Here is an 18543-nt window from a genome sequence, read left to right on the forward strand (position 1 = left end):
ACTGTATTTTGCAGACAGAGAGTTACTTAAGCAACTTAAGCTTGTGAACCAAAGGTGCTTATGTCCATTACACTGACTAACTGATGACAGTAATAGCATAGTAATGTTGGGACTTTCATTTTAGTTTAGGTAAGTCCTATAGGAGCAAACATATTTTCAGAAACCTCCAGTTCACATGCATACAGTTGCACATCCATCGCTGGGAGCTGCAGAGTCTCATCACAAAATGTGGCTCTGGCCACCAAACAGCTGAAGTCAAATGGTTCAGGGCTCTTGCCACATGGCACTACAAAAGAGCTACAGTGGTAATGCAGACCCTGCTTGGCATTTCTGCAAAATGAAAATTCCCAACTCTGGACAGAAAAAGTGAAAACAAAAAAAAAGATCTACTAAGTAAGAGCAGAAAGGGGAAGAACTGGTTAATAAGCATTTGTCTCTGTACAGCCATCCCCTTTTGTCCTTTGATAACTCAAAGGACAAAAAAAAATACTCACAGGAGACTTGATGTGTGCCCCTCGAGTGGGGCAGCTTTAGTTACAGATTAGCAATACTGATGACACAGATGTACAAATATTGCATAAGTCTTTATGTCCACATATTAGGGAGCTCTGCTTCATGTGTCCAAGTCAAGAGACCTGTTAGAGATATAATTTTTCTGTTCATTATCCTTCCCGCTTTGCTCCTGTCCATAAACCGCACAGATGCTGCGTCTGAGTCTGAGCACCACATACCTGCTGCTGCTGTCGTGGGTGCATGTGGTGCCAGGACATACCACTACCACCTACCAGCTTGATGTACCGTACAGCACGCAGTGGGGGGACTGGGGTGCCACGGAGATGTGTCCTTTAGGCTCTTACGCTGTTGGCTTCAGCATCAAGGTGAGTGGTGAAGAGGATTCACTCCTGCTTTAAAGTCTCTGGTAATGGTTTATCTATAACAACAACTGCTCAAACCGCTCTTCAAGCTGATGTTGGTAACCTTCTTATTAATGGTATGGTAATAACAAAGTAACGTGGTACATGTAACATGTACCACGTTACTTTGTTCCATGGTACTTAAAATGTGTAAGGATTGGTACATAAAAAATGTTTTTTTTATGTCTGTACATATGGGTTATTAAAAAGGGGTATTGTGTTTTCATTGGCAAATAATTCTTATCTCATAGCATGTTGAGATAAACTTCTTCTGATAAAGAGAACGAAAGAAAATGAATTACAAGTAAAAAATAAATAAATTGAAACAATCAGGACAGACATCAACATTAACATGTCCACAATATAATAATAAAATTAAAAATAATTAAATTCTTAAACAATGTCACAGCATTTTTTTTTTTTAAAAATCTATCATTTAAATAAGTTTTAAAATCTGCCTTTCAAACCTAAAGTAGTAAAAAAAAATTGTAAATCATCCTAGTCTGTGGTTGCATTGACTGAAAGGGCCGAGAACCAAGTGAGGAGGGACTGTTACCATGATCAGGTTTGTAGAACTGGTAGTGGATGAAACAACAAAAGCTAGCTTACATAAGGAGGCGAGAGACAAAGGAGAAATTAACAGTAACAAGTACATTTTTGGTTGAGTGAATAATGAAGTCCATTTTAGTGAGGATTAACGGAATGGTGGGGAGATTTGAAGATGTTTTTGTTAAAAATCCAGTGGTAGGGTGGAAATGGGTGTCCAATAATCCAATTTTTTCATTGGGTTATGAGGCCAATAGGTTAGATCTGGCCGAGTTCAGTCGCAGTTCAGCTTGACAAGTGTCCATGAGGACATCCCACAGATTTAGGTCAAAAGTCTCGTGCATGGATCAACAGGTTATCCAAGTAGACCACAATAGTGGAAATGTTGTCGATAGGTCTGTCAAGCGATTAAAATTTTCAATCGAGATTAATCGCAAAATGTCCGTAGTTAACTCACAATTCATTGCAAATTTTTTGTGATATTTTTTTATTGCAAAAAATTTATATTTAGAACAATTTATCCATTTCATAACTTTTTTTAAGACAACAAAATATAAAACATTATACAAATACTTTGTAACCCTGTATCTAGAAAAGCTTTCTGAATAAAAAAAATATGATGAAATAAGAAAATGTGAAATTCAAGCCAAAGAGCAAAATGAAATTAATATATTGACCAGACCGAGAGTCCTTATCCATGGCCTCACCAAACTCCTCCCAGGATCGAGTTTTTGCCTCCACAACCAACCGGGCTGCGTCTTGCTTGGACTGCCGGTACCTGTCAGCTGCCTCAGGAGTTCCACAGGCCTGCCAGGCCCGATAGGACTCCTTCTTCAGCTTGACGGCATCCCTTACCTCTGGTGTCAACCACCGGGTTCAGGGATTGCCGCTTCGACAGGCACCGGAGACCTTACGACCAATACTCTGAACAGCCACAGAGACAATGGAGGTGGCAAACAGAGTCCATTCAGACTCAATGTCTCCGACCTCCCTCGGTACCTGTTCGAAGTTCTCCCAGATGTAGGAGTTGATGACCTCCCAGACAGAGGGTTCTGCCAGATGTTCCCAGCAAACCCTCACAGAACGTTTGGGCCTGCCGAGTCTCCAGCTTCCGCCCCTGCCAGCGCATCCAACACACCACCAGGTGGTGATCAGTTGACAGCTTAGCCCTTCTCTTCACCCGAGTGTCCAAAACACATGGCTGGAGGTCACCTGAGACAACTACAAGGTGTCCGGCCTAAGGTGTCCTGGTGCCACGTGTACTGGTGGACACCCTTTTGCTCGAACATGGTGTTCGTTAAGGACGAACTGTGACGAGCAGAGAAGTCCAACAACAGAACACCACTCAGGTTCGGATCAGGGGGGCTCTTCCTCCCAGTTACTCCCTTCCAGGTGTTACTGTCGTTACCCAAGTGAGTGTTGAAGTCTCCCAGTAGGACAATGGAGTCCCCCGAAGGTGTATTTTCCAGCACCCCTCCGAGAGACTCCAAGAAGTACTCTGAACTACTGCTCAGCCCGTAGGCTGTAACAACAGTCGTAGACCTGTCCCCCCCGCCTGAAGGCGAAGTGCCTCTCACCATGGCAACTCCAGAGTGGCAAGCCCGACTATATCTAGCTGGTACCTTCCAGCCTCCTGCACAAGCTCAGGCTCCACCACACCCCCAGAGAAGTGACGTCCCATGTGCTAAAAGCCAGTTTCTGTGCCGTGGTTTGAGCCATTGGGGCTCCTGCCTTCGACCGCTGCCCAAACCACATTGCACCGGCTCCTTATGGTCCCCCCTGCGGTGGTGGGTCCATGGGGGGATATGTATAATACATGGTAGATAAATATATATATGTGATATAAATACATACACAGACACACTTAATTTACAATTAGCAAAGATGACATAAATTAGAAAAATAAATGGATAAATAATTTACTCCATGTAGGAGTTCAGGGTAGCAATAGCTTTAGGAAAAAAGCTATTTTTAAGTCTATTTGTTTTTGTTCTCAAACACCTACAGCGCCTATCAGAGGGCAGCAGTTTAAACAACTTAAAGCCAGGGTGAAAGCTGTCTGTGATACTGTCTTTAATGCGCTAAAGGTGACAGCCCTAGTTGTTGAGGACCTGCTCTGTCAGTCTCTCAAAGGTAGCCGTTGTTACAAAGTCTAAACGTCATCAGCTTAAACTGCCACAGCCTCTTGTCTACAGTGTGCATGCAGTTATTAGACAAGCACCCTCTGCCAGCTCAACTTGCCAATAACCACTGCGTAAATCCAGGTAGCTGAACAAAAGCCCTAGTAACAAGGTCTTTGATATTTCACTTGATTCTAGAGTTGTGGTTTGAGAGGTTTTGAGCATGATACAAATCTTCCATCTCAACAGGTTCTGCTGATTCAGGGTTTTATGAAACAGATTTAACTGTTGCTGTCGCTACTAACTTGTCCACACTCTGTGTCATCAAAGCTCAGTGCATGATGCGTCCATGTTTTGTGATCTGCTTGTGATGTATGAGAAAGTGCTGTCTAACGAACACCAACCATGATGGACTTCCTGTGGTTCTCCCTGTGGCTCTGTCTCAGGTGGAGGCTTCGCAGGGCTCTGGAGACGACACGGCTGTTAACGGGATACGCTTGTACTGTTTTGACCCCAGCAGCAAACGGCGGACCACGGTGCAATCTGCTGTGGGGAGGTGAGGTAGCGGCGTCCTTCTGAACCTTGAGCCGTCGGTCACACCATTGACTGTATAAGAGAACTGGAACGAGTGAGTGTGACGTCATCCATAGAAAATGACTTACTTCTCGAATGAAGCCTTTTCAGTCGCCCTTTTATTTCTCCGCCTCTTGCAACCAGTAGGTCATTTGTCGAAGTCAGTGAAAGTCATGATTCCTATGGCAACCACTCTGCCAATCAGGAGGGTTTTTTCCTTCTTGCAGCCGTGATCTTTCAATGTAGATCACGGCGACGTCACGCTGACTGGGTCCAGCTCCTATATACAGTCAATGGGTCACACACATAAACAGTGCAAGAAAATAAATAAGGTCCTGTCCCCACAACTCCAGGTATATATGGGGATATTTGATAAACACAAACATTTTTTTCTGTTTTGCTCTTTCATCCACACAAAAACTGAGAAATTCATCATCAAACAAACAAAGAAATCTAAAAACTGCGGCCAATGTGGAGATTTTTAAAACCTTTGGATCTTCGTTTTCATGTGGATGGGGCAAGCCGGAGATTTACATCACAACCAGAGATATTTTAATACCATTACATCACTCAGCATGCATGGTTGCTAGGCAACAGAATGAACACTTGTTGGTTGGGCTCATACTAACACTTTCCAAATATATTTCTAAATAGTCCAAATATCTGTAATTTTTGGGGGCTGTCAGGTGATTAAAATTTTTAATCACGATTAGTCGGATTTTGTTTGTAATTAACTCCTGATCAATCTCAAATTAATGGCAAATTTTCATACTTTCTTATTGTTCAAAATGTACATTTAAAATATATTTATCAGTTTCACATTGTGTATTAAGACAATTAAACATAAAAACTCTGAAAAATATGAAAGAAGATGTAAAATTCAAGCCAAAAAGCAAAATCAGATTAGTAATTGAGCAGAATGAAACACCACACAGTCGACTACCACAATATAATGTAAAGTTTCAAGCATAAAGATAAAATGAAGAGCTGAAAACAGCTGAGCATGCGCAACAAAATCACTGGTCATTCAAAGTTCACTTACTGAATCTTTTCAACTTAAACTAACTCACCACGACTGTGTTTAACCCACATTGATGAAAATACAAGATGATCCAAATAATCTAAATGAATACATATCTATGTTAAAATATCACTATGTGTAGAGTGTAAGAAGGTACAAACTCGCCCGCACAGTGCAATAAGGTTATAACTACTTTGATTTTAACATTTTATTGCTGTTCTCTAGGACTCCAACTTCACTAACAAAAATAAAGGGCTGTCTGTGTGCCTGCTTTTGGAGGGACGGCTGAAAATACATGACATGGCTTATAAACTTGCCGTTAATAATTCTCCGTTCTTCATGTTTGCCTCGTGAATGCGCCAAGAAGATGCTTCTAGTCAAGTGTCCATAGCATTAAAACGGCTCTCAGAGTCCTCTTTCTCTCTCTCTCTCTCTCTCTCTTCAAGTTGCACGTGATTGGCAAGTCTGTTGTTACTAGGCAGAGTAGGGAGGAGCAGGAGTTACTCGCTCACAAAGCAGCTGCTGCAGGACAAAGTTGATTCTTTTGATGTGTGATTGATGGAGCCTTAGAACTGAACAAGCTTCTCGGATGAGAGGTGAAACATCTTCAAGCAACTTAAAGAAGTCCAGATGCTTTTCTTTCCAAGCTCCTTAGATGATGGAGTCAAAAAAAAAAAAAAAAACTTGACGGCGTTAAAGGGCGTTTGCGTTAACGTGACAAAAACGCGCCAAAGGTGACAGCCCTAGTATTTTTCTTTCCAAACCTAACTCTTTGATCACGCTGAGGACCAAATATGAAGGAGCGCTCTTCTCTTAGCTCGGCTGTTTCATACCAACTTTCTCTCCCTAATCAAAGACTTTAGCTGTGAGCAAGCAGCGCCGTGTCGGATTAAACCTGAACGCACCGTGAGACGACTAGAGGGAAATTTGTAGAGGGAGGTTGTTTTGTCAGGGGGTGGAAACATTTAAACAAGGTTTAAAAGGAATTCTACCTTTTTATCAGTCCAAAAAAACCCACTTTGGCCCCACAGCTTTTTCAGTGCAGAAGTGATTGAACAGACAACAATCGCTCCAATTGGCTGATGTAGTCACGTGGGCGTTTTAATCTACGGGGTCATGAAAATAGAAATGCATTTTAAAACAGTCATGTGGGGAGGGGGATATATCTAAAGATTGAGATATATGTGGACATTTCATTAGCGTCCACAAACAATAAGTTTCTAATTGGGTCAAGATGGCCGCTTAAGGGCTCACAGCTGTGCCCAATCATTATGATATAAAACAGTTCAGCCCGAAGGGGATATTTTTAAAAACGGAGATATATCTAGAGATATACCCGCATACGTGTGGACAAGTCCTACATCCTTCATATATACTGTTTAAAATGTTTTAAAATCCAGTTTTCATGAAATACAATGAGGGGTCAAGTGTTATTTGTGTCTTAAACTGGGGAATAGGAAGAGGTGGAGCACTTTTGTGAGCTTGTGTGTGTGTGGAGGTATGTTTGTGTGTCTGTTTAATGTGTTTCTTGTTTTATACTATATTTTCTTATTTAAACTTCTTTTAAACTTAAAGACACCTAGCACTGCCCATGAGAATCACTTATTATAATAATTTTTAAAAATGTGCGTCATTATATTTCCGGTGTCCTGGTCACACGTGCACATGTTAGCTGATTGTGTTATTCTTTTATGTAAAGCGAGATACTCTACAAAGCCACTGACTCACTGGTTGATTTGGCACCATACTTTCAAATATGTTGTTAGCAAAAATAGCGAAGTGTTCTTCTTTACTGACAAACTGAATCAAAAATTTTCTGCAGCCACTGAATATATTATTTATTTATTTTCTCTTGTGTTCGGAGAGGGTGCAGAAAAGCATTTCACCATCTTATGAACAGTTAAAAGTCATTTGTTTCGATTTTTGAACTGCTTATTTTATTTGTATGTTTTTTTTAATGATAATTTATATTAATGTTAGGTTGCTGAAAGCAGTGGCGGTCCTAGCCTGTTTGGCGTTGAGCTTTGTTGTTGAACTGGAAGATTGACGGCGGTGGCTCAGGTGGTTGAACAGGTTGTCCAATGATCAAGAGGTCAGCGGTTTAAATCCTACTCTTGCTAGTCATGTTGTTGTGTCCTTGGGCAAGACATTTAACCTTCCTTGTCTCCAGTGTCCGCCTTCTGTTTTTGTGTTTGTGTGTCTCTTCTCTGTGAGCTCTGTAGCTGTGAAACAACGTTCGCTGTGAATTAGCACTATATAAATAAACTGAATTGAATTGAATGGTCAGGGGGGGCCGTAGGCGCACACTGGCAGCCATGCTTCTGTCAGCCTGCCCCAGGACAGCTGTGGCTACATAGTAGTTTAGCATCACCAAGTATGAATGGGGAGTGAATGAATAATGGATACACCCTGTAAGCACTTTGGGTGTCTAGAAAAGGGCAGTATAAATTTAATCTATTATTATTATTCAGTTGGGGGGACTGGACTGCGGTGAAGAGCTGCGAAAGTGGATACCTGGCCTCCTTCATGCTCCGGGTCGAGTCTTCACAGGGCGTGGGTGACGACACATCCGTCAACAACATCAAGTAAGTGAACGCATCGCCCAGAGGAGACCTTGGGACGAGTCAAGCATCAAACTCTAACTACCTACGCTCTCTCCAGCATTTCATGAGTTGGTAAACAAACCAAACCTTTCTTTTTATGTCCAACGTCTCAAATGAAAGTTAAAGAATAATAATGTTTTATAGTGACTGTACAGTGTCAGTATAGTTTTCAAGCTCCTCTCAGATAGTTTTGAAACGTGAATAGGCCGGGGAACTCTGTAATCACCGAACCTCCACCAGAATCAGAAAGGAAAACTATCTGGCTGAGTTGGTTGGCATCTGAGAGGACAGTAAAGAGACAGACACACACAGAAAAACACTGGAACATCTGTCACCATTCAAAAACTTCTCTCACAGATTCATCTGCAGCGGCACCGGCGCTCAGCTGGAGGGTGATGGGATGCAGTGGGGCGAGTGGGGACACTGGAGCAGGAAGTGTCCCAAAGGCGCTATCTGTGGGCTGAGGACCCGCTTGGAGGATCCGCAGGGCGGGGGCGATGACACGGCGCTCAACGACGTGCAGTTCTTCTGCTGCAAATAAAAACCTCTGTGATGCTCTTCACATGGCAGCAACAGTCAAAAGGAGAGATCCTGCTGAGTGTGCAGTTTGTAATCAATAAAACCCACAGCTATGCTGGAACCCATTATGGACTCAGTGCTTTGATTTGACTGGAGCTCATCTTCTTGTTTTGGACCAATAATCCACTAAACCACAGGTGTCAAACTCAATCCCTCAAGGCCAACACCATCCTGGTTTCCTGGATTTAATTGTTGTACTTCCTGCTGATCACCTGGGCCAGATGTGTTTAAGCCAATAAGAAGCAGAACGAGGTGGTTGGTGGAAAGCACAGTGGTTAGCACTGCTGCCTCATAATCAGAAGGTTCCAGGTTTGATTCCCAGCTGGGGCCTTCCTGTCTAGAATTTGCATGTTCTCCCCATTAGGGATGGGTATCGAAAACCGGTTCTTGTTGGGAACCGGTTCCCACTGTTTCAATTCCTTGGAATCGTTTGCCATTTTTGCAAACGATTCCCTTATCGATTCCAGTCGCTCCGAATGACGTCACCACGTTGCGGAGCGTCATTTACCTGGCAGGAAACATGGCGGCTCAAACGCTCAAAAGTTTGTTTATACTTTACGAGAACGGATGACAACAGGGCAACTTGCAATACTTGCAAAGTTGATATTTCACTTAAGGGAGGAAACACTACAAATCTGCAAAAGCATTTGCTCACAAAACACGCGATGACCTTAAATGAATGTCGTGTTTTTAATTCCGCTCCGGACTCGTGAATCTGAACTCAGCAGCAGCGGTAACGTTTGCACGTCCTCTCCCGTTAATGCGGCAGGTAAATAATCAACTAACAGTGCATATTATTTTAGCGCGATCTGCTTTATTACAAAACCTGCCATTACTGTGCATTTAGGTGACCGTGATGAGAGAGACAGACAGAGTCTGGCTGGCTCAGCTGCTGGCAGTTCTCGCTGCAGTCTACCGTTAGCGTCTACTTTCAGGCCAGGATGAATGTCACCGAGCAGTGACTAAGTTTGTGGTCAAAGCCTTGCACCCATTTGTCACAGCAGATGCCCCCGATTTTCGGTAAGTGAAGGTGTTTAATTGTAGGCAGGGACATTACTGGATATTCTTGTGTAATTGCTACAGAATAATTTATGTTATACTTTGTTATTGCTACAGAAGAATATTTATTTTATTATTTTACATTTACATTTTTTTTTCCTGGGGACCCTGTGACACCCCATTGAAGGCTGGTTCTCTTGAGATCGCACTGTTGGGTTTGTAAGGCCATGTTACTCCTAAATTTCTATCTTGTTCAAAGAGAAGATAAAAACAAAGTTCTAAGCTAATCGACCTGAGTGTTCTCCTTTTTTAAAAGAATCGATAAGAGAATCGATAAAGAATCGAATCGTTAAACAGAATCGAAAATGGAATCGGAATCGTTAAAATCTTATCAATACCCATCCCTACTCCCCATACATGCGTGGGTCTCCTCCGGGTACTCTGGTTTCCTCCCACAGTCCAAAAAAAACATGCTGTAGGTTAATTGGAGTCTGTAAATTGTCCGTGAGTGTGTGACTGATTCCCTCCCCCTGCACTCCCAGGGCTCGTTTGATAAAGAGATGTCAAATCTCAACTGGACTTCCCTGGTAAAATAAAGGTTGGAGAAGAAAAAGAGGGCTTTCACTTCCTTCAAATGTCCCACTTTTATCCAGTTCCTGCTTTTAACTGGCTGGACACCTCTGATCAGGTTTCTACAGATCCTTAAAAGGTCTTCAATTTAATTTAATTTAATTTAATTTAATTTAAATAAAGGCCTTAAAAAGTATAACATTGTCTCAAATTCTGGGTAACTGAGTCTTTCTTTTTTTGTCTCGTCAAAGCAATGTGCCTTCCTGTCACTTAAAAAACTTGAGTATGTGTCGAGGGCGATTTGGAGGCTTGAAATTCAGAAAGAATTGTAACAATAAACATTCTGATTACAATCTGGTCCTTGCGGTCCAAACTGATGCTGCTGCTGCAGGGCACAAATCTTCAAAACAATCAGTGTTTGAGTTAGGATTTTTTTAATAATATTTGAGAGGTGCTACATTTTCTGCTTTATCATTTTGATGTGTTCTTAGATTACTTAGTGTTTATAGATGTATGTCTGATAACCAGACATGATCTTTCTTTTCTGTTTACATGGTCGTAAATGAGCTTTTAAATGGTCTTAAAAAGACTTAAATTTAACTTCTATAAATCTGTACACACCCTGTGATGGTAGAGCAGGTGTTTAACATGTTCTTGCTGATAATAATTTTTTTTCTGTGACATTTGGTATTTAACTAAAGTTATAAAGTTAATAATTATTAACTGGCAAATCAGATGCCCCAATAAAACCACCTTGGGGAACATTCCAGTTCAAGTTTGGCCAATCACAGCAGGGCCTCTGTCAAGTTTGCTCCTGGTTGGCAGAGCGGTTGTCCTAAAAACAATGAGTCTCTCTGACTTGGAGCAATGAGTGCTGACTGATGTATTCTGGCTCCAACATGGCGACTGAAATAACCTCGTTTGATGAGCTGGAAATAAAAGTCATTTTCTTTGGGAGACGTCACGAGAGTTCGGCCCAGCATATAGATACAGTCAATGGTTTGCTCTTTACACTCAAAAAGGTTTTCTTACTTATATTTGGAGTTCATTTATATTAGTTCATATTATCACTCATCATATCTACTTTAAAAAGAAACACCCATAAGCAATCCCACGAGACAAACGTGCTGGCTGCTAATAAAGTTTACTTTTAAAGAATATTACTATCAGTCAAATACATAGTAAAGTAAGTAAAAATACAGATACATCAGTTTCACATGCTATTTCATTAAAATAAAATTAAAATGTGGATGGGCTTCTTCTGATGCTTAAAATTCAAACTGAAACGTTTGTTGTTTAAAAATAAAAACTAATTTGGACTGCACTTAAAAGGAAGTAGGGTTTTTGGGGACAATAATTATTCTCTCCTAGCATAAACATGGTTCCATTTTACTTTTTGGCTTAAAATCGCAATATTAATAATAAAAATAAAAGAGTGTTAGGAATTAGAAAAGATGGATGCACAGGCCATCACATCTTGGCCCCTCCAGCCTGCTGCCTGAGACCGAAGTCTCCCAAAGGTCTGTTTTGGAGAAGCAGGTGTCCAGGAAGGGACCCAGGATTGGGGTCGGAGGAAGAGTGAGGACTATAGTCAACCAAAAGCAGGTAAGTCTGGGTCCCAATCAGTCAGGGTTGGGGCAGGATGATAGGGTTAGGGCAGGTGGGGTAGGAAGACGAGGTAAGGACAGGTTAAGGCTAGGGCACGGTGTCAGAAAAAAAAAAACTAAAGAAAAAAAAAAAAAGAATACCAGGTTAACTGTCAGTCTGTGGGGCTACTTAAACTAGGCTTAAAACCTTCCTTTTTGATAAAGCTTATAGTTAGAATGTCTTAGGATATCCTGAGTTATCTCTGTAGTTATGCTGCTATAGGCTTAGACTGTTGGAGGACAGTCTGACCACTTTTCTTCCCTCTTCTACTTTTATATTCTACTACTAACTGAAACTTGGGTTCATGTGAAATTTCCAGCAAACATGATTGACATTCCCGGCTACAGTTGTTTTAGAAAGGATAGGCTGTATGGTAAAGGTGGTGGGTTTCTGATTTTCATTAAAGAAAAGTACAAATGTAGTGAAATACAAATGAATACTCCTCTTGAATGTTTAGCTTTACAGGTGATTCTTTCTCCCCAAATGTGTTTTAATATTGTTGTCCTACATAACCCACCATCACATAGTGTCTCATTTTATGATCAGTTACAAGATGCAGTAAAAGAATTGAATTGTTGTAGAGAAACAATATTTTATGGTGACTTTAACATCAACTGGCTGGATAAAACTAATAACCAAAAATTAAAAATTATTATGTCAAAATTTCAATTTAAGCAAATAATTAAAGGACCCACAAGAGTCACCAAAAATAGTAGAACTCTAATTGATATGGTATTCACTAATAAAATAGATAGGATAACAAAAACATATAATTTATTAACTGGTCTGTCTGATCATAATATTATTTTAACTGTTAGGAAATTTACTAAACGCTTGCAGTATTATAGTACAAACAGCCCTGACCACGTAAAGACATTTATTACCAAGTCTGAAATTGTAAAGTTTGAACAGGAGCTTGCGAATTGCAACTGGGATCATCTTATAAAAATAGATGATTTGGAGTTGTGTTGCAATTCGGAGCAATGTGTTTGCAATTTGGAGCTCATTGCTAAAGATGAATGGGCAAAAATGCCTGTAGAGACATCCAAAAAGCTGGTCTGCAATTATAGGAAGCGTTTGATTGCTGTAATAGCCAATAAAGGCTTTTCTATTGATTATTGAGAAGGGTATGAATAATTCTGGACATGATACTTTTTGCTAAAATATAAATAAAACCTGAGAAATATTTTTTTCCACAATGATGCGTCTTGTAAATCGTCTTATTGTCTTTGGGGAGACACCTGTGTCATTTCTGCTCAAAAAAAAGAACTTGCTTGTTGAACAAAAGTAACTTTAAGTCAAAATTTGGCAGGGGTATGAATAATTATGGGCTTAATTGTATGTTGGAAAATAGAATCGGTATTCCCTAAGGATCTGTTCTTTTTTTTTTTCTTTTTTTTCTTTTTTTTAACCTGTCCCGTTTGGTTCTTTTGCCATCAGAATTATTGTCTAAAGGCGAAGAAAGATGCCCAACGGATTTACTTTACCAAATTGACCATCCCAGCCTTGCCGTAATGGTCCATTTGATTCACCTTTTATTGTTTATTTTATTTTCACTTGCTGAATACGGGACAGACTTGACTGGAGGAAAGAAAGGGGAGAAAGAAAGAGGGAAAGAAAAACAGCTGAGAAGAGGGATGGGGAAAAAGGGCAAAAAACAAAAACCAACAGAATAAGCAGACAAAAAATACATATATCGATCACCTGGATCACCTGTTGAGAAAGAAAAAAGAAAGCAAGCAGAAGAAAACGAGAGTAATAAACAACATCACAATGATATATGGGAATATGACAGTAAATACTAAATATTAAACATTATTGTGCAGCATGTAAGATCAACAGTGCACAGTGTGCTTTGAGGTAGGAGCCAAAAAGGGTGTAGTTTGTGTGTGTGAGCACCCGTGTGTACACCTGTGAGCATGGACGCGCTTGTTTTTTTTCTAAAAGGTTCCTTCATGTAATGATCGGCTAGAGGGTGTGGGGGGGCCACTGCCCCGTCCTCCAGGGCATGAAGCAGGTATGGAGGAGATCAAAACTCCAGACATCCAGAGGCCCCCAGAACACAAGAGACCAAGGAAGACCAACAGACGGGCAGCCGCGCCACTATCCCAGAAAGAGCTGAGGAGAGTCCCAGATGAGGATCTGTTCTTGGCCCATTGCTATTTAGTTTGTTTATAAATGATTTGCCTGCCAGTTGTCCAAAAGTTAACTGCCAACTTTATGCAGATGATGCAGTTATACACGTACCAGCTAAGTCACCTGGTGAAGCAGTAGACACCTTTACGGCACATCTAAATGATGTCCAAAAATGGCTGGAACAAAATCATCTTGTATTGAACTTAAAAACAACTGTTTCTATGTGTTTTTCGATTAGGAAACGAAGTTCATCTGATAATTTTAAAATCAACCTAGGGAACGAAGAAATAAAGGAGGTCAAAGATTTTACGTTTTTAGGAATAATCTTGGATCCACATCTTAAATTTGACAAGCATGTAAAGAAGATCTCTAAGACGGTCAAGGCTAATCTGAATTGTTTTAAGTTAATTTGGCACTATATACCCACTTCAGCAGCTATTTCAGCAGTTATTTATGCATTCTATGATATTTTCTCATTTTTCATATTGTATGACCGTTTGGACCCAAGCAGCACCATCTACAATTCAGCCTGTGGTGTCCTTATATAACCAATCTTTAAAAATAATGGCTAAAAAATCTGTTCAGTGGCATCACTGTCACATTTTAAGAAAGAGGAAACCAGCGGATGTCGCGCTAAACAACAGAAGCACGTTTAAGCTTGATCAGCTGTTGTTAGAATTAATTTAATATTAATTTCTAGTATCAGCTGATGTTTGCTGGAGCCACAGCTGTAAAGCTGCTGGTCATGATATCGGTTTGGTTATCTGGTGAGAGGGAAACATGCAGATGAAACCAGGAGATGTCCTTACTGAATCATCAGAGCTGAACAGGTGATGGAGAAACAGGTTTACCTTTTAGGTGACATGAATGAGTTGAAGGGAAGTTATGAACTGTTTCTGAGAGACAAATAACCCCAGGATCCTTTTCTAAGTAGCTGACAGCTGATAACTGTGCAGGGGCGGGTCTAGCAAAGTTTTTGCCAGGGGGGCCAGGTAGGGCATTAACAGGGAGAGGGGGGCACAAAGAAATACTTTTCTTACTTACTCTCATTTAAAATGTCTCTTATCTGAATCTTACAACCAAAGTTTTTATCTGATGTAAAATGCATAGAAATCATACATATACCAACAAGACAGTGTACATCACTGTCACAACAGTGTTTGCTTTCATTCAAAGGCTTTATGGCTTTTCCTATAATACCTGGTGGGCCAGTCTCTAGTCCAAGTGGCCGGGCCAATTTTTTGTCCCCGTCCAGCCCTGGGCATGACACCCAGTGAATTAATCTAAGAAGGTGCATTAAAAAATAAATGGCCGGGCCACATTAGTTGTGCCCTTCTTAATGACGGTATCTTAGCCTTGTAATTGGCTAAAAATAACTTAGCCTACTGGTTAGAGGGACATTGCTAGCTGGCGGTTTTTTCAAGTGATGTTGAAATTTCCACATTCCGACACTTCAAATGCTTCAGGAGCTGTCCACTCAGCGCAGCATCAGCACCACGGAAATACAGGTGACATTGCTAATGGCTGCTGAGCGATGGACTGAACTGATAACAAAAGAAATAGCTGATGTAGCGACAACAAAGGAGACTGAACTGAGGTCGACTGAGCAGGAGACTGAACTGAGGTAGAGCTAGATGTCTCGAGACTGGTCTTGGTCTCTAGACCACTTTTACGTGGTCTTGCTCTTGTCTTGGTCTTGACGGACTTTGGTCTTGGTCTTGTCTTGGTCTCGCTGTCTTGGTCTTGCTGTCTCAGATCGACATAGTGTTCGGGAGATTTGGAGTCAACCATCGGCGGAGCGGGGGGTGGCTTACTGGGCTTAAGCCCGGGTCATTTTTTTTCAGAAGCCCGGGGTCTTTTGCAGTGTAATTTGTTTCAAAGTTAGATGCCTGACTGACAACTGTATAAAACAAAAACTACACACAATATTCGAAGCACATCGCGCAGGTCGTAAATTCCCCCTAATTTTGGTATGATCCGAGCTCAGGCACTAGGCGACTGAGCACAACACTTCCCGTATAGTCAAAATCTCTACCATTGGCCAAATTCATATCGTTTCTACCATATACCGTTTGTACCGCCCACCCCTAGGCTGAGCTGTGATTTTTGGCTGCATTTACGTTTCTCTAAGAGAAATTTAGAATCAGCAGACAGTGTCTTACATTTTACACTGAAGCCATGCTGCTTCTTTAAAAAAACGCACAGACACAACATCGGGCTGGTTTCTGGAACATAACAATGAGTTTAGTTGACTCAGATGGCCTCAACAGTCACCAGATCTCAGTCAAACAGACCATTGCAAAAGACACTGTGCACAAATCTGCATCAGCTGCATGATTCTGTCACGTCAACACAGAGCTAAATCTTTGAGAAATGTTTCAAGCATCTGTTTAAAATTCTGCCTCTGAGAATTTCATGTAACTGCAAAAGATTTGCCTTTCTCACCAAGTTTCTGCAGCTCCATCCTCTCAGCACAAACAAAAGGAATAGTTTTTTTTTTAAAAAAAAGGTTGATATTGTTAAAAAGCAAGACAGGAACTCTGGAGCAAAGTCTAGAGTTGTTCCTAATTAAATGGCATCATTAACAGGTTCTTGTCCATCAACATATTCATGTGTGACCCGGTCGAAACCGAGGCACAGTGACGAAGATCAAACATTTAAACCTTGACAACCACTTCAGTTTGAATCCACAAATCCATGTTTATAATGAGCTGCATGAAAATATCTCCAGTCTTCATCCTGCTGTGAAAGACAGGAAGCACGACACATGCTAGCTCAATCAATCGATCAATTTCTCATCAGATATGGTTCCCAAGTGTTTCTAAAAACAGACAAGCACAGAGGGAAACTGTGAGAAAAGGTTTACTGAGGATACAGGTGTTCCTAGTGAGAAGCTTCATCAGCTCCTGAAGGCTAGAAAGGAATATACCTCTGACGTACGTCACGTCTTTTACTAAAGTGCACATAAAAAGGCTGAAGAGACTTTTCAGAGTCCTTTTCAGAGCCTAAAAATCCCTGAACCAAATCGACTCGGATGGCGCTATTTAATGTTAGGTCGTTGACGAATAAGACTTTTATTGTGAGCGATTTTTTTACTGTTACAGGACTGGATTTGCTATTCATGACGGAAACTTGGATTCGTCCCGGTGAGTCTTTCCCTTTCTCAGAGCTCCTTCCTCCGAATTGTGCCTTTTTTAGCTCACCGAGACCTTCGGGCAGGGGTGGAGGACTGGCAGTGGTCTTTAGGAATAAATTCCGAGTACGGCACCTGCCCTCCCCTATGTTCCCTAGCTTTGAAGCCCAGCTGCTGGAACTTGCTGGTACCCCCTTGACTCTCTGTGTTGTGATTTACCGTCCCCCGAAATATAATAAGACTTTCATTAACGACTTTGGTGACTTTTTAGCATCTCTTTACCTAAATTATGATCGTGTTCTTATCACTGGTGATTTTAACATTCACATTTGTTGCAAAGATGATGTGTTTGCCAAAGATTTTCTAACCTTAGTTGACTCTTTTAATCTTATCCAGTGGGTTGATGCACCTACCCACCTTAAAGGTCATACTCTTGATTTGATTTTTTCTTATGGACTGGACATTTGCATCAGGGACATCAGCAACATTGGAATTTCCGATCATTTCCCAGTCATCTTTGATGCTGATCTATGCAAATTGGACCAGGGCTTTGAGGTTCCTCGACGTCTTGTGCGCATTATCAATCCTGGGACTGTAGCTGAATTTTCAGCTGCTTTCTCTAAATCTGTTCTCCCTGACATTGATTGTTCTACACCCTCTTCAGTTGATGATTTTGCTAGCTCCTTTCTCTCTACCTGCTCCTCTTTACTGGACGTTGTGGCTCCTATGAAAGTAAAAAGGCCTAGAAGCTGCTCTCAGCCGTGGCTAAATGAGTCTTTACGCGCTTTACGACGCGTTTACCGCCAGGCTGAAAGGCGGTGGAAAAAAGATGGGCTCCAGGTGTCTTTTGATATCCTTCGCAGGACCCGCCTGGAATTTCAGAAATCTGCCAAGTTGGCTAAAACGGCTTTTCTGTCGGGTGTCATTGCGGATAACAGTCACAACCCACGCTTTTTATTTAAAACTTTTAACTCATTGATCAATCCTTGTCCTGAAACGCCTAGATTGGCTTCCTTAGCCCTTTGTGAAAAATTTTTAACTCATTTTACAGGCAGAATCTTATCTCTTAGAGTCTCACACCCCCCTGTGATGAGTCAGGCCCCAGCATTAAGATGCTCTACTAACCTCAATCAGTTTAATCCAGTTTCGCTTCCTACTCTTAAGGGTATAGTTGATCACCTAAAAAACTCAAACGCTGCTCATGACATCCTTCCATCTCGCATTATTAAAGACGGGTTTAACATTATCGGGCCCTGTATCTTATCATTAATTAACCTGTCATTGTTATCGGGTTGTGTTCCGGCTGCCTTTAAACACGCTGTAGTGCAACCTATACTCAAAAAGAGCTCCCTTGATCAGAATGACCTCGCTAACTTTAGACCTATTTCTAAGCTCCCATTTCTGTCTAAAATCCTAGAGAAGATTGTTCATTCCCAACTTCAAGCTTATTTGGATGCAAATAATATCAGGGAAAAATTCCAGTCGGGGTTTAAGCCACGCCATAGCACAGAAACTGCATTACTGAGAGTCTTTAATGATCTTCTCTCAATTGCTGATTCAGGGCGCCCTGTGGTGTTAATTTTGCTTGATTTGTCCTCTGCTTTTGATTTGGTGGACCATAATGTCCTTTTAATGAGGCTTGAGCATCTGGTGGGAATCACAGGCAGTGCCCTTAGCTGGTTTAAATCCTATCTCTCAGAAA

The 18543-nt window shown here is 41.2% G+C and overlaps 1 protein-coding gene across 1 annotated transcript; it reads left to right on the top strand.

Moving 5' to 3' along the window:
• The first annotated feature begins 563 nt into the window (after positions 1–563).
• Positions 564–8422, top strand: LOC102079354 (vitelline membrane outer layer protein 1). The gene is made up of 4 exons (XM_019349924.2): positions 564–878; positions 4027–4136; positions 7646–7759; positions 8135–8422. Exons 1-4 carry the CDS (start codon positions 702–704, stop codon positions 8316–8318), a joined length of 585 nt encoding a protein of 194 aa, XP_019205469.1. The 5' UTR covers positions 564–701; the 3' UTR covers positions 8319–8422.
• The last annotated feature ends 10121 nt before the right edge of the window (positions 8423–18543 follow it).

Source organism: Oreochromis niloticus, linkage group LG20, assembly GCF_001858045.2.
Source record: "Oreochromis niloticus isolate F11D_XX linkage group LG20, O_niloticus_UMD_NMBU, whole genome shotgun sequence".
Classification (NCBI taxonomy): Eukaryota; Metazoa; Chordata; class Actinopteri; order Cichliformes; family Cichlidae; genus Oreochromis; species Oreochromis niloticus.

What these genes read in the sequence shown, in the direction of transcription:
- LOC102079354 (XM_019349924.2), top strand. Translation starts at nt 702, where the DNA reads ATGCTGCGTCTGAGTCTGAGCACCACATACCTGCTGCTGCTGTCGTGG. An exon ending in CTGTTGGCTTCAGCATCAAG is followed by an intron (nt 879 to 4,026) that starts GTGAGTGGTGAA and finishes GCTCTGTCTCAG; the next exon opens with GTGGAGGCTTCGCAGGGCTC. An exon ending in ACATCCGTCAACAACATCAA is followed by an intron (nt 7,760 to 8,134) that starts GTAAGTGAACGC and finishes CTTCTCTCACAG; the next exon opens with ATTCATCTGCAGCGGCACCG.